Source organism: Odontesthes bonariensis, chromosome 20, assembly GCF_027942865.1.
Source record: "Odontesthes bonariensis isolate fOdoBon6 chromosome 20, fOdoBon6.hap1, whole genome shotgun sequence".
NCBI lineage: Eukaryota > Metazoa > Chordata > Actinopteri > Atheriniformes > Atherinopsidae > Odontesthes > Odontesthes bonariensis.
Window position 1 is genome coordinate 16,212,876 of NC_134525.1, and position 23,149 is coordinate 16,236,024.

At 44.0% G+C, this 23,149-nt stretch overlaps 2 protein-coding genes across 4 annotated transcripts in view; one reads left to right on the forward strand and one right to left on the reverse strand.

Moving 5' to 3' along the window:
• The first annotated feature begins 1,034 nt into the window (after positions 1 to 1,034).
• Positions 1,035 to 7,602, forward strand: arxa (aristaless related homeobox a). Of its 2 annotated transcripts, none has more exons than XM_075452599.1 (5): positions 1,035 to 1,547; positions 1,892 to 2,450; positions 3,896 to 3,941; positions 5,401 to 5,732; positions 6,591 to 7,602. In XM_075452599.1, the coding sequence occupies exons 1-5, from the start codon at positions 1,358 to 1,360 to the stop codon at positions 6,856 to 6,858; spliced, it is 1,395 nt and encodes a 464-aa protein (XP_075308714.1). In that variant the 5' UTR covers positions 1,035 to 1,357; the 3' UTR covers positions 6,859 to 7,602. The 2 variants fall into 2 exon arrangements, with proteins under 2 accessions (XP_075308714.1, XP_075308715.1); XM_075452600.1 differs by having other exon boundaries at positions 6,566 to 6,653.
• A 4,657-nt stretch (positions 7,603 to 12,259) lies between these two features.
• pola1 (polymerase (DNA directed), alpha 1) overlaps positions 12,260 to 23,149 on the reverse strand; it is a 52,420-nt gene continuing 41,530 nt past the window's right edge. For both annotated transcript variants that reach the window (XM_075452494.1, XM_075452493.1), the window contains exons 36-37: positions 20,059 to 20,152; positions 12,260 to 13,350 (exon numbers count right to left, since the gene is read on the reverse strand). In XM_075452494.1, the coding sequence (XP_075308609.1) occupies positions 13,214 to 13,350; positions 20,059 to 20,152 (231 nt within the window). In that variant the 3' untranslated portion in view covers positions 12,260 to 13,213. The remainder of the gene's footprint in view (positions 13,351 to 20,058; positions 20,153 to 23,149) is intronic.

Consider the following 23,149-nt stretch of genomic DNA (forward strand, 5'->3'; position numbering starts at 1 on the left):
AAAACAAAGACCTGTTACATTATTATTGCTACTTTTGTGAATTAGTAATAAAGCAACTATTTCTATTTTGCACAAGAGATATCAAAATTGGGGAAAATTAATAAGGATAATTGTAGCAATTTATCATAATGCCCAATTGATTTAAATGAGAACTGGTTGGTTTATTAGCATATTAAATTAAACACAATAGGCTACTGCTTCACCTTTGGATAGTATCAGGGCTTTGTATGATAAAATCAGGTAGAATCAGGCAGAAAATTCGATGGTCTTGTCCACTATTTAAAAAAAAAAAGTATTTCAGAAGACCCAAAATACTGAAGTTATGTTGTATTAAAAAAACAAAAAAATAATAAAATTAAATAACAAAATAAACTGGAATGACTTTGAGGCTCTTGGTAGATATCAGGGACCTAACACACCCCTCTGTTCAGTTTTGTTCTGCACTCATATGAAGTGACTCATATAATAGTTTAAAAAAAAATCCTATATTAGTATTCACATTTGGGCACATGGCAAAAACACACAAAATAAGCCTTTTCACAGCAGGCGTTTTGGCTCTGTCGTTTGAAAAGGACAGGTGTTATTAATAACATTAACGGTGGCTCTGTTCGAGTGTCCGATAAAGCCTGTGTCGGTGTGAGCCAGCTGAATGGAACTCAGCCATGATTAATGTTTATTGTTTACACCTGTCACGAACCCTTTAGACCGGCAGTTGTGCTGATTAGCTTATTGTATTCGTACTTTTTAGCACATGATCAATGTTATCAAACACATGTTTTTGCTAGAAGCAGCACTGTGCCCAGACCTGCCAGAAACTGTCGCAATATCAAACTACGTCACTTGAGTGCTGATTCTGGCTGGTTTTGAATAAAAAGAAAAACTGTTTAGATGTGTTCAGGCCCCCATTTATCCGCCGAGTTCGTTCCGTGTAAGGAAACGAACTCCATGGCGGGTTTTGCTGCCTTTCCCTCAAATTAACTTTAATGGTAAAATATATAAAGCAGCTCCGCGCTGTCTCTCTGCTGGCATACACACACACATACACGCAAGAGCCAATCAGGCGCGCGGTGACAGCCTACACGTATGCCGAGCAAGCGCGCGGAGCAAAGAAGCGCCTGGCAGACACGGATTGAAGCGCGAGGCGGCCAAACCGCTGTCTGTCATTAGCTGAGAGTGTGACAGAGGAGTGACTGAGGGGAAAGAGGAGACGGAGGGAGGAGTGAGTAGACCCGGTGAAACAGACACACCGGCCTGAGAGGACAAGCGGGAGAAGGGGAGAAGCGAGAACCCCGTGAGCGTGAGAGGAAGAGAGCGGGAGACTGACAGGCGTCACCGAAAGACGAACCCAGACGTCGACATGAGCGGTCAGTTTGAGGAAGATATCCACGACCGGGGCGAGAGGAAGAGCAGTAAATCCCCCACACTGCTCTCTTCTTACTGCATAGACAGCATTCTGGGCCGCCGGAGTCCCTGTAAGGTCAGACTGATAGGGGCGCAAACTTTGACGGGTCTGCCGGGCAGAGGGGAGATTGACAAGATGGCAGATGGTGAGTTTACTTTAAACAATAATTGAAAAGGTTGCCCAAATTGGTTACTTGGGAGTTATAGCGGGAATGTTGCCAGGTGTGAAAAAAAGTGCGCTCATTTAGACTCAAACTCTTCAGATGGTGGTGCGTCAATAAGAGTTGGGTTTAATGTAGCCCCATAGACTATTTCAGGGTGATTTTATGGTGTATACAAAGCTAATATATTAGTTTCATATTAGTAATGCAGTCTGAAGGAATTGTTGGCAGCCAAGCAAACGAGTTCCACTTTCAAGATATTTGAACAGCTTCATAGGGGTACAGTTTTGTTGTTCATAATTTTGACTTCTTTCGCGTTTCTTTCTCAGGGCCAACGAAAGAACCCCTTTCTCTCAGCGCTGACATGCACCTGCCTCCCAAGCTCCGCCGGCTCTACGGACCTGGGGGGAAATACCTACACGAGCACGCTGAGAAGCTGGACAGGGAAAGGCTTCTCCTGGAGCAAGCCAGCGACAACCTGAAAATCAGCCAGGCGCCGCAAGTGAGCATCAGCCGCAGCAAGTCCTACCGGGAGAACGCCTCGCTGAGCCGGGGGGAGGGCGACCAGAGCCCCGGGGAAGCATCAGAAGACGGTAGCCTCGGACTGGTGGAGCTCGGCCCACTGAAGTTTGAGGAGGACGCGGGGAAGGAGGAGGAAAGCTGCGGAGACGCGACCGCGCTGTCCCCGAAGGACGAGGAGAGCTTGAACGCCGGGGATGGGGACGTGAGGGACGGGGAGGACAGCGTGTGTCTGTCGGCGGGAAGCGACTCCGAGGAGGGGATGCTGAAACGAAAGCAGAGAAGATACAGGACTACCTTCACCAGTTACCAGTTGGAGGAGCTGGAGAGGGCTTTCCAGAAGACACACTACCCGGACGTCTTCACCAGGTGAGAAAAATGTAATCTGTGAACTGTGTTCAAAATAAAATAAGGAAGTAAGAATTAAATTTAAAAAAATAGGGTTGGATATATATATTTTTTAACCTTCTAAAATATCAGAATTCTTATTATTACTATTATGTTGATATTTCTGCATTACCCTATTGCATATGCAAATAATAAATAACAATATACGCTTGCACGTTGAAATATTAGCCTATAAACCTCCAGTAATTATATTACACTTTATTGTTCTAATAATAATAATAATAGCAACAATTATCATTATTAATTATTATTAATTATGGCCGAGTTTAAAAATATGTTACAAAAGACGCTTAATGCACAAAACGCTCTATTTCTTCTTTAACGATACCACGCAGTAAAGGTGATAATTAATAGCATTTATCTTTAAATAAACACTTCCCTGGCCCATAACATTTTCCGAAGCCCGTCCCAGTAATCCCACACGTCTGTAACGGGACACTGTGCGGGATCACAGCTCATAAAATGCCCCCCAGCAGTAAAACCCGTGCCTCGCATAGGTGAACACAATAGGCCTATAAGTGCTGTCGCCGCGAGGACGGCTTCTTCTATTTTTCTTTTTTTAAATCTGTATCCGCTCCTGATCATATGGAGGAGTGTGGTGTTCTTGTCAGGAGGAATAATTAACTGAAGCAGCTCGGGTTACCTGCTGGACTTGATACTGTGCAAAAAAAAAAAAAAAAAAAAAAAAGGCCCAACTAACCTCAAGCCCAAGGGCAGGTGTGTGTTTGCGTCTGCGCGCGCGCACACAAACACGCAGATATCCACAGCAATGTCTTAAGGATTTTGAAGTAAGAAATGTTTTGCAAAACACCATAAATTAGGAGCAACACCAAATTAACTTGCAAACAATTTTCTATTTTTTGTTTTTTTTTGGGGGGGTCCGCTTTATTCTGCTTGGAAATAAAGACCAACAAAGACACAACAAGACACAAGAAGCTACATTTCCACATCTTTTAGCGCAGGGATTATTCATATTTTCCAATCGATTTACTTAAAGGCGACTCCAAGGTCTAATTTGGACTGCAAGCCAATCTTGTATAGCTGAGGGGAGCGTCAATTGCTTTGTGGCAGGCTAGTTTAGATGTCATTATTCCAACCATTATGTTGTTACAGTGACAGGCCTTGGCTAAGGGAAATCTAACAATCACTAGGCCTATTTCTACCCATCCGTGACAGGGAAAATAGAATATGGCTATGGCGTCTTTCTACAGTTCATGGCGGCTTGGGGGGAGAAAAAAAGGAGAAGAAAAAAATCCAGCCTATTTTGGTCGTCTATTGTTGACAGTTAACAACAGGAGGGGACAAAACAGCAATTCTGCGTGCTTCCAAATGGTGAACTGTAACCTTGAATCTTTCTTACTGCCTCTGTCTTTCATCTTTTCTGTCTTTTTTCAAATTCTTTTCAGAGAGGAACTTGCCATGCGTCTGGATCTGACCGAGGCCCGCGTTCAAGTAAGTGGCTCCATTTGCCTTTATCTAAGAGAAGCATGCCTCTTGTAAATCAGATAGAAGGGGAAAGCAGCTTCCCCCTAATGTTTTATCAATCGTCTGTAAAACATCCCCGGGTATACAGCGCTGGATAATAACCGCCGATATGCGTCACTGATTGAGGATCAACGATTATGGGCCAATTTGAGGCAATAATTCATTACAGTAAAATGTGTTAAATGGCCCCAGTCGCCGTGCGGGGAAGGTCTTTCCTGTTATTGAATGTTATTACACGCGAACAGGGAACGTTTTAGTGGCAATTAAGCCGACGCCGGCGATTCATAAAAGGCTCACTTAGTGCAGGAGCAAACACTGTCTGTAGTCCTGGGATGAGATGGTGTTTGAATTCCCATCAAAGGGGACAGATAGGGGGCGAGGGCGAAATGTGTGTGTGTGTGTGTGTGGGTGTGTGTGTGTGCGCGAGAAAAGGACTGGTGCGAAAGGGAGGGGAGGGGAGAGAAAGCGGGGAGGGATAATGCTATTTGATTTCCCATTATGTGATTGCAATAGTCCTGCATTGATCCGATGCTTTGCACTTGGGAGCGAATGAGAGACCATTAAAGGTGTTTGCCCCCCCGCTCCCTCCCTCCCTCCCTCCGCTTTGCACTCAAAGCGTGGCTTGCATGTCGAAAGCCTGGGCTCATAACCAGAGAGACAGTTCAAACACGGTGGAAGCACCAAGAGGTTATGGCCGACGGTAAAACAACAGATGTCTCTTTAGGGGGCCGTAGGTGAACAAATCACTTAACGGGCGCCACCAGGAGGTGATAAAAACTCATAAATTCCCGAGGGGCTGTGTAATGCTAAACAGCCCTCTGGGAATAATGCGTGTGTGAGCGTGTGCGTGTACATGTCGCTCAAGCCCGATCGTTCAATCACTTTCCACATGTTGACATTTTGCTCATTGTGAGAGCCCCGTGCTTTCTCAGTGCAAACTGGGCAACGGTGCATGCGTGGGAAAGTTAAATACTCTCATGGATGGAAGTCGCTTGTTCTACGTCTCTTAAGAATTTAATTTAAAGCGCATTAATTGTTATTGGTGCCAGTTCAGCGGTAATTTTCTGGATCTTTTGTTAACACCGCTCTTAATTATCTCTCCCCACCCTGAAGCCCGTAAAGGGATGGGGGGTTTAATTAGACAGAAAGTAGATTTAAGGAGCCGTGAGCGGCGGGGTATACCTTGCATGTAATTACCGCTGACTTTCCGCCTGTTGGTCATGCATCCGAACAAGACAACTATTGGACTGCACTGACACGACGTCATCAAATATGCACGTCAATGATGCTAATGCCAATGACATATAGCTGTGAAGAAAGCAGGACAGGAAGTTAATCTACACCTATTTTCCTCCTTGAAAAATAAAGCACATATCTGAGGAACCATCTCAGGATAACCATCATGATCTCCCTCTCTGCCCCCCAGGTGTGGTTTCAGAATCGCAGGGCCAAGTGGAGGAAGCGTGAGAAGGCCGGGGTGCAGGCCCACCCATCAGGCCTGCCGTTCCCAGGTCCACTTGCAGCGGGTCATCCTCTCAGCCACTACCTGGAAGGAGGGCCCTTTCCTCCTCACCCCCATCCTGCCTTGGAGTCTGCCTGGACAGCTGCTGCAGCCGCAGCAGCAGCCTTCCCTGGCCTGGCCCCGCCGCATCACAATGGCTCCACCCCACCTTTGGCCACCCCACTGGGACTGGGCACTTTCTTAGGAACGGCTGCCATGTTCCGCCACCCTGCCTTTATTGGACCCACTTTTGGCAGGTGAGTTACAGTGATGCACCGACCTCCTGTGGATCTAATATCTACTCTTTACACATATTTACATCTCAACCTGCCTATCACTGTACCAGCAGGACTTTGCACCCAACCTCACATAAAGCACAAGCTTCACATTTATCCCTGCATTTTTAAAGTAAATCACAACAGTTGTGCAGAAACTGTGCAGCAGCTTAAAATAAACTCTCGGTACATCATGCATCTCTAACCGAAGATGTTTACAGTAATCTTCAGTGACACTCTGTCACTGTTTATCTCAACGTCTGATTATAAATCTGTTACACCGTTAACCATACACAGTGGTGTGTAATCAGTTTGTCAAATGTCTTAATAAATTAACCAAATGTGTGATGCTGCAAATCAAGCTATGAGGAGGGGATGACAGCACACACACCATGCAAGGCAATTAGCTTCTCCAATATACAGCATTAATAACCATGTTCTCTGCATTTAATCTTTCAGATTAGGCAAGTCAGTGTGATGATTTAGACAAATGCAAACTGCCAAACTGAAGAACTCGGAGAAAAATCACAAAGCCCATCTGAGGGCCCATAACAATGCATATCTCAGCATGGGGGGGGTAAATAAATTAATAAATGAAGCCAGATCCATATAAGAGAATCTGTTCTAGGCTCATGCCCACCTCAGGGAAATCTGCTCGAGACAAACAAACTGACCGAACCATATAATGTCCTTAGCGAATGCTAAAAAGGCTCCTTCCTGTGCTCCAAAGTAATGACCAAACAGTTTGTTTTAGCTGAACAGGTATAACAGCTTTGCTGCATTGAAATCCATGAAACCTGATTGTTTTTTTTCAGATGACACGCTTTGGTCTCCTTTCAGGCTCTTCTCCAGTATGGGTCCTTTGACCAGTGCTTCCACCGCTGCAGCTCTCCTCCGTCAGCCCGCACCTCCTGTAGAGAACCCCACCCATGCTGGCTCCGTCCTCCCTGACCCTTCCTCTTCATCCACCACCTCATCCACCTCAGCAGCAGCAGACCGCAGGGCCTCTAGTATCGCCGCACTGCGCCTCAAGGCCAAGGAACACTCAGCTCAGCTCACCCAGCTTAACATCCTGCCCGCCGGAGCCGCAGGGAAGGAGGTGTGCTGAACACTCAACACCAGCTCTAGGCCTCCGTGTCCCGGGCTTATGTCCCATTCCATAACACCCCCCCCCCCCACACAGTCATACCTCTGGAGGCTGATGTCCTGATGTAACTCCTGCCCAACCACCCCCGTTACCTCACATTTTCCCGACAAAATAGCACGACCAAAATCAGAAGAGCACTCGTTAAAAAAAAAGTGTGTGTTTGTGTGTGTGTCTGAATGCAGCTACTGTATTCATCCCTTTTACACTGGAACCACACACTTTCCAGAAGTGCAGAGCACCAGATTTAATATCTTACACACTTTCATTTAAATAAGAATTTAAATATTTTAGAAGCAGCCACTAAAAAAAGAGGAAAAAAATAAACCTTTTTTGTTTGTTTAAATATAAGTGTTTCTTTTTTTTTCACAAATTGTAGATTTTAAATACAAAATAGCTGATTGGCGTAAAAGTATGAGGTACTGCTTCAAAACAAATTCATAGGCAGTATTTGCAAAGATTAGAAATTAGACTCCACCGGTAACATGTAACTGAATCATAGCAGTATCACATTCAGTTCTGTCAGTTTAAGATGAGGTTACTACATTCATTAATTAAAAAAAAACAAAAAAAAAAAACAGTGACAGTTCTGATGAGTGATTCGGTTTCTTTTTCTTCTGTTTTCGCACACACAAACACGCACGAGCACAGTTCTAGCTGCAGAGCCACAGGGGAACCCAGATCTTTATTTTTTGGTTTTGTTTTTTTTAGAAAGGATTCTTGTAAAATGTGGAGAACAGAGTGCTCGACTTTAACACCGCTTAATCTGTATGCATTGATGTGGGCTGAGCAAGTCCGCATTTCGGAGGCGAGTTGGAGGAGGAGGTCCCCCCCTACCACCCCCCGCCCCCCTGAACCAAAGGAAAACTGTCCATAGACCTTCCATAGCCTTCTCTACAAGCCTGACTCCTCTCCACTGCTCGCCTGTCCGTCAGTCAAACTCAGCAACACGACTTTCATTTAAGTTTACATTCAAGACCATTTGCATCCACGTCAGTGCAAGATTTCAGTAAATTTGCGACTTCACTTCTCCCTCCTTTATTATCACCACAGCAGTGGCACTTTCGCTGAGTCTGACTACAGGGCACGCCAGCATGACACGTGAGATGTGTGTCTATAACGACCTGACTGTGTGAGAGAAAACTGTACATACTGTGTAAAAAAAAAAAAAAAAAAAAAAAAAAAAAAAAACCAATACGACAAAAAAGGATGATTTTCAAAACGAGGTCGTGTATATTTCAAGAGACCGTGTTTTGATCATTTGCACTCGGTGTAGTGTTCAATGAATGTCAGCCTGTGTAGAATTCCACCTGTGTTTATGAATTATTAGATTTTTAGATAATTATTTATGTCAAACGTCCCGTACCCCCAGAGGAAATGAGTAAAGGGCGTTTTTCTCTTTTCTTCTCTTTTTTTTCTTTCTTAAGTGATTGTAAGTTTCCTGGTTTAATAATGCTAATTTGAATAAATTACATTGGTAAAACGAGTTATCTTTTATTATTTCAAAATTCCTTAGGACTGACATGCCTAAACCAGGAAAAAAAATAGACTATTATAGAACTATTAATAAAAGGTATTATGAAAAAGATGGGCTGTCTGTCTTACATTGAAGAACTCTTCTTAAGGAAACTTATGGGGCTGCTTTTTTGCTAAAAAACACAAACAAACAAAACAAAAACAGTTGAACATGAACTAAACCCTCTTGTGGAATGTGAAATAAATATCCAACTCCAGTGACAGGTGCTCAGAATGCCTGCAGGCCGGCGGGGACAGGAAAACAAAGATGATGAATGTGTCGCTGCGGAGACGCGCAGCTCCACCTGCAAAAGCGAAAATGTGTGAGGTGTTTAATCCCGTGCGCTGCGTGCGTCTGTCCTCTTCAGCGCAGTTGACAAAATACTAACCATATATTCATGAGCCTAATCCCCAACATGTGAAACGCGCGACAAAGGCGAGGGGTTTTCAATTAGATCGCCCACTTTATCTTGGGGGGCCCGTCACAAAACTTCCTTTAAAACCCTTTAAAGGCGCTAAATTGGTCTTAACATCTGTAATGCCGTGTCGATGGAAGAGAGTCTCCTTTGTCATTAATGAAGTAACAAACCACTTCATCAAACGGCTTTTCACTCACACCCACACCCACACACACAACCTCGCAGAGTTAATTCCCCCCCAAATCTCCCCTCTCGACTGGATCTCAGCACTGATGCGGGACTATTACAGCAATCAATGGTTATTCTCCTCCGTTTGACCCAGCTATGGTGTCCGACCAAATCGCGTGAAATTACCCCGGGGATTAATGTTGTCCTTCTTTATCTCGTCTGAGTCTGTGAAAGCCCTCCTCTAATTCCTTCAGCGCTCTTGTTTTGCGGGTCTCCACGGCCTGTACCTGTTAATCACTCAATTTACTCCAAAGAAGGATCCGATAAGGGACTGATGGAGAGCTGTGTTCATGGATCTCACCCAGCACAGCCTCAGGCAGCCAGCCCATTAGCTGCTGAAATGCAATACATTAACGAAAAAAAAAACAGGAGAATTTAAAGCAAAAAATAAATTCTCCTGTGCGCCCAAACCACAATCCGCGATGTGTGAGAGCTTAATGTTTAAAAAAAACCGTCTTTTGCTCCAACTCATTGAAGCGTGTGTTTTTTTTCTTCTTCCTGTATGGCCCTATAGGGTTTTGATGAGATTGTCCGAGGACCTTTAATCTTATTGTGAATATATCTAATGAATAGCAAACCAATTTGTCCCTAATATCTGGGGAATGCCAGGAGGCGGATGACCCGCTGGGCGCGAGTCTTAAACTTCCTTTGCAGCGCAAAAAGGCGAGAAAATTGAATTGCTGTGGAGGGCCAGTGGCTCTGGATTTATAAAGTCACACTTGTTGGATGTGTGCTCTTTTATTCAAAACGGGCCTGTGTTTGGGATTAGGTGCCAGGAGGCTCCTTCTTGCCTGAATGATCACGGTAATGAATGTTGATGCTTGAAAGGGAATTGGAACAACTGTCCAATCACGCGCCGTTTTCTTGCAAGTTGGTTGCAAAATAGAAGATAAATCTGCATCATTTGGTGGATTGTGTCGATGCACCGGGTCTGAATGCCCCCGCCCGCCTCTCAGGTAAATCCAGGTGTCCTGAAATGTCCTCCCACTGGCATGCCCATTTTCATCACCGCTATTCCACCCGCGCTCGTTTCCCTTCCCCCAGCTGTTGGACTTGATTTGGCCCGTGATTTGGATTCTCCCGGGCCTCGTTTTGCCCACCACGTCCCTACCACAGAGAATAGGTCCAATCACTCCACAGCCTCCGCCGGATCAGTCCTTACTCAGTCCGCGGGAGTGGAGCTCTAAAAAGGCGCTTTGATGAACACCCCCCCTTTTCCTTCCCCCTCTGCTCCCTCTCCCCCACCTCCCCCGAATGCGGCGAACCGGCTCCGATGAAAGACCTGAATGGCAGGGCCATGGCTCCGCGCTCCCCTCTCGGCTCGCCCCTTAATTCCCCGTCTCTCTTGCTCTCATCCAATTAGCTCAGTGTATTAAGCGGTTTATCGTCTCATAACCGCCCTTTCAGCTCCAACAAGGGAGACACTTTGCAATAGGACCAGCTCTCCTTTTGACACCCTCTCTGGTACTTGTATGTTCCACAGCGCTATGAATATCAGGGACAGAATAGGCGACTAATTCCCTAATCAAAGCCTACCTTGTCCGTCGCTGGTCAAAACGACAAGCAATAAAGCTTAACACGACAATACAAAGAGACTTGTTCGACCTTATTAGCTTAGCAGGGTCGAATTAATGCAGGGACCCAATTTGACTGGGTTTACTCCAAACTGGGGGGACAAAATGGGGGCCCTCATTTGAAAATCCTGCAGTTTGATATTGGGAGTAGCAGGGCCTGCGCACATTCAGCACACGGACTGTGAGCTGAGGTTGATTAAATCAGGGGGGGAGAGAATAAGCAACTGTGGGATAAGAAGTGGAGCCGATATGATTTAATAAATATGTAAAGTTATGAGCAGTAGGCTGTAAACGCACAGACACTTTTCTCTCACACAGAGCATGTTCTATCCATTGCAAAGTGAATCATAGTTTAAGTGTTCAGCCCACTTAAGGTTGCCTTCACAAGTCACAGAGGTTTGAAGTGATTTGTGAGGCACGCAGTGTTTATGGAAATGCGCACAGCAGCATGGAGTTGAAAGAAAGAAAGAAAAACGTGGACTGTATCAACACAAAAGACGAATTCTTGTAGGAAGGAAGTGCTCAAACACTTCAAGCAGCATGCTCAAGCAGATTAAATTCAGGCAATATTTAGAAGAGAGGGGCCAAAATACTGCATGAGAAAATATGCATTTATCAGACAGAGATGCAGTCTGTAGTGTTTTTCTTTTCTTTAGCATATGGTTGTTTTAGGCCTCGTCAGTGTTTGGGTCTGCTTCATGAACTTTCACACTGAGGCATGGAAACGCACTGACGTTTGACTAGGGTTAGTTATTCCAATTAAGTTTTTCAGTGTTTCCAGAAAAGCTGCCACATCACAGTGTGAACATATGTGATTGTAATGTGCTGACATATTATTTAATGAAGCTACTGTTAAGACAGTCGGTCACTGCAGTTGTTTTACTGTCAGAAATCAGGGTAACTCCACCATCTCTGAACACATTCTAGCCTCCAGATAAAGATGCTTTTCATTTTTACAAAACATTTGGTCATTTCTCTTTTTTTCCCAAATAAAGTTTCCTGAACATGTGACCTTTTTCACATGCCGATTAATTCCAGTTGGTGCAGTAAGCCAGAGGGGGAGACGTTGATCAAATTAAAATGACAACCACATCATAAACGATGGGTTGCGTTAACAGGTTCACTGATGAAATTTGGGGGTAAAAATGGAGCTCTGAGCAAGAGAGAAATTAGCTTCAACAACAGGTACAGTGACAAAGATCGGTTACTGTTGGATCAACTCACCAAGCCCTGCCAGGTCACAAAAAAAATAAATCGATTTCAAATCCTAAACTATTGTTGTTATAGTACTGCTAAACATTTTAAGTTTGGTCCTTCGGCGCTAACGTGAATCATTCCGGCGACTTCCCAATCACCAATTTTTTGTTGTTGTTGCATTGGATGACTTTTATTGTCTTTTCATGGTATTGAAAAGGATTTTTTTTTTTTCTTATCAGAATCGGCAAGATAGAGCAACAGATTTATCCTTTAAATGTAGTTTCAAATGAAGGTGAATTAGATGTGACTCGACAGATACCACAAATGTTGAGAAGTGGGGAGATGTTTTCTTGATGTTCCCTCGTGTGCACTGGTAGAACTAAAGGATTTCCATCCATCCATCCATCCATCCATCCATAACACAAGATCGACTTCTTACCGATGATGATTGAGTCTTTATTGAGGTACAACTATAAAACATGAGCATCAATATCAAAATACCCAATTCAAAACATTGTGGTCATTACAAAACAAGACATAAACCTTCCTGTGAAATACAACTGTGACAAAGAAAATGACATGCTTTAAAACACAATTTGCCCAAAGCGGGGAGGAGAAAAAACAAAAAACAAAAAACAAAAAAAAGGAGTAAAAGGGATGAAATGACATCAGTTAAACAGAAGCAGTGAAGGAGAAGCAGATCAGCTGTTCGATACTGGGACAAAAGAGCTGAGGAGCAGCGCGTGTGGCCTTCCTCACCCCGCCACTCCCTGCATCCTCCTCACTCCTTTCTTTCATCCACTGATCTGACACACACTCGTCACACTCACACTCGGGATGAATGGTGGTAATCAGAACAAGTGTCCGATCGCTGCAGGAATCCAGTGGTCTTAGTGGCTGAGGTCACTATCATTGGCTAATTAGCTGCCTTTGGAGACTACTGGCTGCTCAGAAGATAAGTCATTTTTTAAATTTTTATTTTATTTTACACACTGACACACACACACACACACACACACGCACACACACACACACACCGGGCTCAGCCAGACTCTGCACATACAATAGACGGTCATTTAGGTATGATTGCTACTCACCCTTACCATACAGAGTAAGGGTGATGGGGTCAAGTCATGAGTGTATATGTGTGTGCTGGTGGTGTCTGTGTGAGGAAAGTGGACAAGAAGAAGGTATGATTGGTGTTTTAAGGCATATAACAAGACCATTAGCTCGAGGGAGGATGACAATGAGGAGGACAAAGCCTTTCGATCACCAATCGCACCACATTTGCAAAACCCAAAAACACATGTGGTTGAATGTGCAAATCGCCAGCTCCGCATCAGTTGTCTGAGCCTTTTGGCTGCGGTTGTCATTGTGGGTGTGTTTTTACTTGAAGGAGGAGAAAGCCTGGAAGAGCTTGGCCAGGTTGATCTCCGAGTAGCCGCTGGTGGCCAAGGCTTTGTCTGCCACTGCCTTTAGCTTGCGATAGACCTCCTGTTCATAGGTCAATTTTTTTAATTGATCTAGAAAAAAGAAAGAAAAGCAGAGAGGAGAGATTAAAATAAAATACAGTGATATCCCGGTCATACCTACAGCCTCCACGGTTCAGCCAACTTCTAAAGCAGGAGGAAGCAGAAAGCCCACCAGCTTTGTCATCCGACTAAAAACACATCAGACCATTTCAACCTTAACAGCGGAGCTACCAGATCCAATAGTGTCTGAAAGTAAAGCTATCACTTTGAGGGCTGCGAGGGCGATCGCGCAGAATTGGACTGATGGGTCGATGGCGCAGGCATCCACGCAGGATCATGAGATCGATAGAAAAGCCCAATGAGAGCATGGAGTCAATATCATGTCCCTGTTATCTCTTCAGGTGGGCTGTAATAGGGCCAGAGAGAGGACTGAGGAATGGCTTCTTTGAGCAGAATGGCGACCACAACCAAATCGTCTCAATACTATATTGAGTATCAAGTGTAGATTAAGTACCATGAAACCAAGTAATAACATGTCATCAGAAAAAAAGTAAGAAAAAAAAAAAAAAAAAGAGAGCAGCAGGTTACACTGAGTATTACAGCGAGCTGACATTAGGAGGTCAGCGACTGATTTCAAAGCATCAACTATTTGTATAAATAGAAAACTTTATTTTTTTATATTTTGAATCAAAACTCACCTCACTCATCTAATTAACTAAATAATTGTTTTAACTTTCAATGCAAAGTATGGATCCTCAAACTCTCATCAGAGAAATCTGATCTAGAGGAAACAGCACCGCGCCACATATATGGAAACGACTATTTAAGATTTCCATGTCAGGAATGACAGATATTATCAGTTCTGTCAGAAATTGATCTTGAAAAGGGGTTTGAGTAACACTAATCTTAAAGAGTCACTGACGCCGAGCCAACTGAACACGTCTGCGTGGGTGTTTCCTCGGGTTCACAAACTAGCAATCGCAAGTCATAATCTGTTCATCCGTTTGTTAGAAGGTCCCAAACACAATACATTTCTTGACTCAATGTGGGGCTAAAAATATTTTTGAAAAAAAAAATCATTTGCAAATCAACAGATGATAAAAAATTGATGGCGGCAGCTGTCATTACATCATGAAGCATCAAGGTGAAGGCCTGGTGAGGCTGGTTTGTAGTCAGATGCATTTAGGCCTGATAAATGCCAAACGCATGCAGGGAACAGAGCTGGGGATTTAGGCTTTGTTGATTTACTAATTGTTTCAGCTTCGCTTCAAATACAAAAAGTGCAAAATTTATCGGTTTTCTAAAAAGAAGAAAAAGAAGTAAAGAATCTGTCTCGAAGAGTGATTTGTATTTGTTTGCAAGTCTACTTTAGTTCGGACTCTAGATTGCATGCGCACACGCAAAGTTGTCCATATGGCCGGTTGTCAAGCCCTCATCAACTTCACAGCCCTATCTCCTGTCTCGTCCTTCCTGCCTGCTGCATTAGTGGCTGCTGGATAAATATCGGCCCACCGAGTGCCCAGGGGAACAAGGGTTAGACACACACAGATCAACAGTGAGGCAGCCACACACACTGAAAGAAGATACAAGACAACCAAGGTAGTTAAACACTTAAAAAGCCCAGCAACACGGCCACTAAAAACATTCAGTCAGAGTAATCACACATGCATGTGTTCACACACACACACACACACACACACACACACACACACCGAGTAGAAGATGGTGTGGTTGACTAAAACGCCAGCGGCAACTATTACCAGATAATCCTCATTTTAGCAAGGACAGGGACGGAAGGGAGAAATGGGGAAGAGGAGAGTCAGGGAGAGACTATTTATCTGGGGATGAGAAAGGTGATGATGCATGATCAAGCGAAAGCAATCATGTCATCATTTCTGAAAGGTAGAAGAAAATAATTCTCCCCTTCTTCTCCTCTCCTCTTCCCCAACTCAATCACTGCGTGGCGAACAGATAAAAGAACAATTTAAGAGTCACAGAGAGGAAAAGAAAGAGGGGGAGATCTAGCTGTAAGTCAGGGCACAGCTGGGAGTGTAGTTTTACAAAAAAAAAAAAAAAAAAAAAGCCAGTGAGAGGTGGAAGGAGAGAAGAGAGGGGGAGACGGTGCTATGGAGGAGGCCCAGACGTTAAAGAGAAAGAGGTGAAAAAACAAAGACCAGAGAGAAAGACAACAGCATGCGGATAGAAAGCTCTCAGGTATGACTGGATCTATCACTGAGGCTCACCAGCCCAGATCTCATCGTTCCCTCCGTCACACTCACACGGAGTCCAGTGCACACATTCTCACAGTGAGTGTATCAGAGGTTATCTTTGCTCTAACTAGGTGTTGTCACACACTCGCACACACACACACTGGTGGAGCTGGGCACGAGTAGATCGGGGCTCTGCACGCTCTAACTAGGTGTAAATACAATAACAAGCCTGTAATTAAGTGAGCATGATGAAGTTAATGGAGATCGGCCATTCCGTCGGCCGCCTCCATGAATATTCTATTAGGCTGGTGGCGACGGGCAGCTGGAATAGCAGTTAATTTAATCACTACTCGGAGCACAGGGAAACTTCTTTGTGTGAGTGTAATTGCACAGAATGAATAATTGATTTGACAATCGCACCCGCGGATTTTGCCACCCCGCTTTGTATCGCCAGAGAAAGGGAGGGGAGCACGGAAGAGGAAGAGGGGAGCGAGAGAGGGGAAGAAAATGGAGAGAGAAAGGAGGAGAGGAGAAAGAAGAGAGGAGCGAGAGGAGGAGCAAATGCAGACAACCGAGAGGTGGCAGGGAAGCTGTCGGTAGACGGATCATTAGAGAAGCGCAGCTCAAGGACAATTTATATTTTATCAATGCGGCAAAATTACATTATTGCTCACACACGCAATCATACTGCCCACACTCAAGATTGAGACCGGGGGGGGGGGGGTAAAGAGGGAGAGCAGGAGAGACGGAGAGAGGAAAAGTGACATGAAATGATTTGAAAGTCATTGATATGGGATGTTCCCAGCTAAAGGACGGACAGCATGCTTTTTTTCCCCTCCACACTGTGCGTGTTTGTGTGTGTGTGTGTGTGTGTGTGTGTGTGTAATCTATTAAAGATCTCCTGCAGTGGATGAAATTACCTCCATGTTTTACTCAGTCGCAGCAATCAGGAACAAAAACGCAACGTACATGTAGATAAGACAGACGCACGCTTGCAAATGCGCACACACAAAAACATCCTTCAGCACTGTGGAGCACATACCAAAATTATAATCCGCGTTGAGCCACAGCCTTTGTGTAGCGAATGCACGGTGTGTGTCATATTTCCCATGAATGTCTATAAAATACTACACTGTTCAGTAAATTCTTGAACATATACAATCAGACTGCACCATGGCCAGACCCAGATATCATTTGAACTACGGAACTCTATCGGCACCGTCGTGATGAGTGTTTACATCCAGTGACCGTAGCACATCAAAGGAAGAGGGCAAAGGAAAACCCTGGCAACATCCTCGGTTGTTTTTAACGATAACTCCCTTTTGAAATTACCCAATTCAGCAGCTGGTGGAGCGTCTCTCCGTCGTATAAGTACAGCCATCAAGCGTGTGCACTGAGAGGAGCAGGAGAAGAAATACTACCTCTTTTACATACAAGTTAGTAGTTTCTGGTGGTGATCAGCGTTAAAGTGTTCATGCTCCACACTGTAGCGTCAGCCCAGGTAAAGTCAGGGAGAGGCTCTTTATACATTTACACATCCAGGTGATTCCTCCCCACTGTGACCTCTGATGGGCCTATGCTGGCCTATTCTTACCTTAAACTGCATTTTGTTGCTTTCCTTCAACTTTTGGGTCTCTCTGGTAGCTCAACTTCTGTTGTTTGACACCATCTTAGCAGCAGGCAAAGGCAATATGGCCAAAAATGACATCAGTGTATCTATTCTATGTTTTTTTTTTGGACAGAATGGTGACACAATGTAAACAACAAAGGCTTTCTGATGGGTTGCATCTGGTGATAAATGCCGTTACACTACTGGAATTCACACAGTGATGAGCTGACCACAGTCTGATTGATCGTCATTGACAGTTTGAGATCCTCAGTGGAGGAAAAAGTATATCAAAGCTGCATTTACAACTTAAGCCACCCGAGTACAAAGTTATTTGCATTCAGGGCAATCACCACCCGAAGAAAGATACAATATTGAGTTGAGATGGTACTCACACACAAACAGTTCCCATATATCTATATTTATGCACACACTCCCACAGACACGCAGAGCAGAGTTAGGTGTGTAGGGTTGTTTGTCTCCTCCCTGTAATCTGAGCTGTGTGGCCCCTGGGTGCGTAATGCAGTAATATGAGGTATTACTGCCCCAGGACAGACGGATAACACCTTCAACCTATATTTTATAGCGGCATGAGCGCGTGTATGATTACATTCGGTGCATCTTTCTTACCTTGAGGGAACAAGGGATGTGTGTTGATTAATAAATTGGATTGTAAGTCTTGTCAGACAGAACAATATGCTGCAACAATGTAAACCAGTACCAACAACACACTGACACATCATGCTGTCTTCAAGACACAATAGATCTGCTGTAAATGTGATCTCTCACCTAAACAGAAGGTATCATTGTTAGTATTATAACTGTTGGCCACCAGTCATATATTGTATGATACAATCCAGCCTCGTAGATTGATTAAGTTAAATCATGGTTGCTCTATTCTGATAAATCATACCTTCATGTTTCCAAAACCTAATAAAAAAAATAAATAAATAAAAAAATAAAAAAAACTGTTCAGTATGTAACTTTACTAAGCAGCCATAACTTTATGACCAGAGGCTGATGTTGAGAAAGTCCTCCTCTCGCCTCCCGAAGACCTTTGAGCAGACAGGGTGTGGGACAAAGAAGATCTGAGGGCGTCCTGGGGTGTCTGTGGGTTCTGAAGGTTGGGTGGGATATATTTGTGGGACGGGCTTGGTATTTGGCGAGTTTGGAGGCCAGGTGATCATCTCAAACTCATTCTGAAGTTTCCACTGTCACGTGGTGAGCAGTGTTACTCGCTTAACCCGTCGTCGGTGTTAATGCAGTGGCTGATCAGCATATGTAGCAGTGGTTACCAGATGGTCGCAAGATGAATTGTAGTGGTCAGGGGTCAGAATCATTGCAAACATTTTTCTGGCTTTTTTTTTTTTTTCCTACGACACATCAAAAACGGGGCGTATCCCAGGTGTCACTGGGCCAGAGGCAGGGTACACGTTGGCCATGTCGCCAGTTCATCACAGGGCCCCACAGAGACAAGCGAGACAAACAACCACGCATTCTCACACTCACTCCCGGGGTCACTTGAGAGTAAAAAATGAACCTAACATGCATAATTTTGGATGTGGGAGGATGCCGGAGTACCCGGAGCGAACCCACACACACACACACACACACACACACACACACACACACGGGAAGGTCCCTACCGGGATTTAAACCTGTGAGGCGACGATGCTAACCACCACACCACCGTGCAGGCCCTGTACAGTATTGTATAAAAAAAAGAAACCCAAGAAAAGAAAAAGCCTGAAAGGAATGAAATCAACAAGACTGCAAAGTGCAAGAGAACATAAAGAAAAGGAGGAGAGTCAAGAATTGATTGGTGATGATTTCTTGCATCTTGGCAAAGACAGAAATAAAAGAAAGCAAAAATGGAGGCTATAATCATGTTAGTGCACCCCCTTCCTCTACAATGGTCCAATCCCTCTATTTCAGCACCTTCCATGCTCTGAGTGGTCATCTGTTGATTACACGTTATATTTGAGTCGGCTGTCTTACTCTTTTGCTGCCTAACTCTGGTCTGAGCTCACACACTTTGCTAGATTCAGGCATACATACATAAATAACATACATACATAAATATTTAATCAAATAAATAAATCACTCAGCCCGGCGGCCCTTTCTAATCAAGTGACATCAATCAGGGAGAACTGTGGGTAAAGAGGTCTTGTGGCTGACGCCTACTGAGTGCACCCAGACCGCTGGAGTAGCGTCTATTTGAGTCCAAGGGGGGAAATATACGCTCCATGTCCCATTACAGGAGAAGGGCTATCCTTTCGTCAGCGCGCCCATTACTCCCCCTATCATTTCCCCAAATCTAAAACCTGTTTTCAATCAACACAGCCAAACGAGTGCCTGTCCAAGAGAGGCAGAGAGAGAGAGACAAAAAAGAGAGAGGGAGCACAGGAGAGAAGGTATTAGAGATGGACAGTAAGGGTGGAGGGAGGGCGATGGAGGGCTCTTTCCTTCTTTCTTCCAGTGATTGGAGCGTTTTGCATTCTGTATGTGTGTGTGATTGAATCCGTCTCCTAAATTAGGGCTGTCGACTCGAGGAGCTGAATGTCCTTAACCCCCCTCCCCTCAACCAATGCCCATGCGCAGCTACTTGTATGAGTGTGCGTGCGTGTGTGTGTGTGTGACAACACTGGTGAATATTTTAAGTGCAGCCTGGGTAAAAGGTTTATGTTGAGACATTGATTGCTAATGCTATGTTGTATGTGTTTTTGCGAGAAAGCATTGTTAGGATATTAAAATTCAAAGTTCTCCAGTGGCTCGACGAACTTGATTTAAGTTCCAAAAGCAGTACGACGGCAGAGGAACAAAGGCAGCAAAAACTGAATAGAAACTTGATGATTAAAGTAAGTTGTATAACTTCAACTCCATGCAGCATGAAATATGTGTGTGTGTGTGTGTGTGTGTGTGTGTGTGTGTGTGTCATCTTACTTTTCTCAGTTTGAAGCATTTTGGCGAATGCGTAGTCCCAGTCAAAGATGAACCGATAGAAGCAGAGCTGGTTGTATAGGGCCTTCTCCGAGTACTGAAAAGAAAGCAAACAATGTTACTCCAACGACACAAGACACACCAAACACGATGAGATGAGCTTTAATCTAAACATTGGGTCCAGTAGTCCTGATTCAAATCTTAACAAATATTTACCCATTCTATTGTTCACATTGAAATAGTTAAATGGTGTCAAAGGGCTACACAAGTACCCGTAGAACTGGAGATACAACCACAAACATCTTTTGGCTTTCCGTTAACCTAATGGAAAACTGAATGTGCTTTTCAAAGGGCTTTTGCAGATGCCGTCAACCTATAAACCACAATGCTATCCAAACTTTAAATCTCCGCCGTTTCACCCCAAAGAAACATCAACATGTCAAAGGATGACGGGTCTCAGGAAGGCCAGGGAGGTCCTCGATCAAGCCTTTGTTTCACCATTATCAATCAGAACGATTTAAGACCGAGTGTCTGCCCAACAACAGTCGAAAACTAAACACGATGAGTACAGCTAAATCATTGAATGTGAATAAAGTTATCGTTACGTGGGGATGTCAGGCAAGCAAATCTGGCGGCTACTTAAAACGGAGACGGGGCAAATTTTAGCCATTTAAAACGACTTAAACTTCATGCACTTCAAACGATCCTCATGATGACTATTGTGAATTTTAAACTGCTTTACGATGGCCTCAGACTGAAGAACATCCGGTAATGCGTTGGTAATGCGCCGCTGTTCAAGTAATCATTGAGTGGTGGCTGGACCATTTATTTCATTTCCACGATCCGTTTTGCACCATTTGTCTCCATATGTTCAGTCTTATATTCATTCCATTCACTTTGAACCTTTTTTGTTTCTTTCTTTTGCTGCTATTCATCTTGATTCCCATCTTTGCTTTTGCTCTACAAAGCACTCGAGTTGTGTTTGAAAAGCGCTATACGTATAAAGTTGAGGTTAAGATATTTCCCACAGCAGATATGTTGACACAACTCTTTAGGGAAGCTGTATTTTGGCACAGCTGATGTAAAGTTGAGGTGCACTCCTTGAACCTGATACTGATCAGTCAAAAAAAAAAAGAAAAAGTCTGACGTATGTTACCTGCACTCTCCATGTGATTAAAGACAACAAGAGACTGGGAAACAGGTTACATTATAGTCTTGTTTTATATTTTCACTACTTCAACCCATCAGTTACGTGCTGTGGATTGATGGAGGAGGATTTTTTTCCAGCCTTTTGGAGGCTTCCTGAGTGGTGAAGTGAGTAAAAAGAAACACTTCAACAAAGATTTTCGTGTCAATGGACTGTAATCTTTCATTTTTCAATGTTTTATGGTTCAAGTTCAAACAATAAAAGCGAAAAGGCAGTTGATTTTTTATTTTTATTTTGTTTATTTCTAAACTTCATGTTTTACACATCAACAGCCCACTTGAGAGGCTAATACGGATGCTATGGCAACAAGACCTGTCCTCTTGCATTATACCTCACTTGACGTACCGTCCAATCGTTAGCCGCTGCCATGGGCATGTGCGAATGAAACTGTGAGGGATATAAACATAACTGTGACCAGGAACTGATTACAGAGGGCAGCTGCTTCAACAGATAGCCATTATTGTCCAAAAAGAGCTACATCACAATGCTATTCTTCATCTGTCATGTTGTCCTGTGCTTACTTTATAAATGACTTCATTCATCTAAGCGATCATTTTTGTGCCACAGTCATGTTGCTGCTTAGTTCGGGTAAAGCAGGAAAGTTTGAGCAGCTGTTATCAATTTGATGACACAATCTGTAAAATTCCTCTTAGATGGAGATCAAATGGCAATGGCAACCCCTATCACCACCTGTTTGGTCCTTTATTCTATTTACTAATGAATAAACATTATTTCAGAATGTTGAAAGTAGAGTCAGTATCATGACAGGACAAAACAAAAACATCGACACCAGAGCTGGTTCACCCGGCAGATTGAGCATAATTCTAGCAGAGGATATACCCTGCTTAAATGACTACACCTCCCTGAGAACATCTCCCTTCCCCTGTGTGACACAGTGAAGCAAGAAAACAAATTTGCTTGCTTTGTTAATCTCCACTGCAATTAAGTGGAGCCACATGACAGCTTGCCAGAGGAAGAGAGGGGAGAGAGACAGGGAGGATGAGCTAGACAGAGCAGTGGGAGGGAAGAACAGATGAGGAGCAAAGGAGAGAAAGAGTAAAGATACAGAAAGAAGAGAGAGATAGCAAAAATCACACAGGGAAGAGGAGAGAAAGAAGAGAGGGGATCAGACCTGATACACCCTCCCTCATAATAGTTTGTTGTGATAAGCCATTGTGAGAGAGGCATGCGAACAGCCGAGGCTGTCAATTTGATTAGCCATTATACTGCATGTTTAATTGCAGTTATTGGCTCGTCATTTCCCTGCTACACTGCAGAGGGCACGCTAAGCCTCGACCCCACACTGCCATCAGGTGTGCGCCGAGTGCTTTATTATTACCACCAGGAAGAATCCCCTGACAATTCCTGCATGTGAAGAGAGTTTGTGTGTGCCCATTATACCTGCCAATCGGCAATGCGCGTAATTGTAATTTCAGTTTTTACTGCTGTGGCATAATCAAGTGGTGAGAGTATCTAATGCAGCTAAACGTGACGTGCGGAAGTGAGTGAGTGTGTGTGTGTGTGTGTTTTTAATGGCTTTCTATGGCTGCCCACATGGCACACACAGCTGTTGACCGTTGATGCACTGCCGAGTCAACAACCAAACCATGCACATCTCATAATGGAGCCTTGGTTACGGTTGCCAAGGTTGAACAAGCTTGGTCGGCACAAATACAGCACACACCCCTCTTCCTCTTGAACCCCCCCCCCCCAAAAAAAAAAAAAAAAAAAAACACAAAACATGCACACACACACACACACACACACACACACACACACACACACACACACACACACACACACACACACAGGGAAAACACTAACATTCAAACAATATAAAGCTGATTGTGGGCGGGGCAGTCGCTGCTTCCTGATTGACTGACAGGT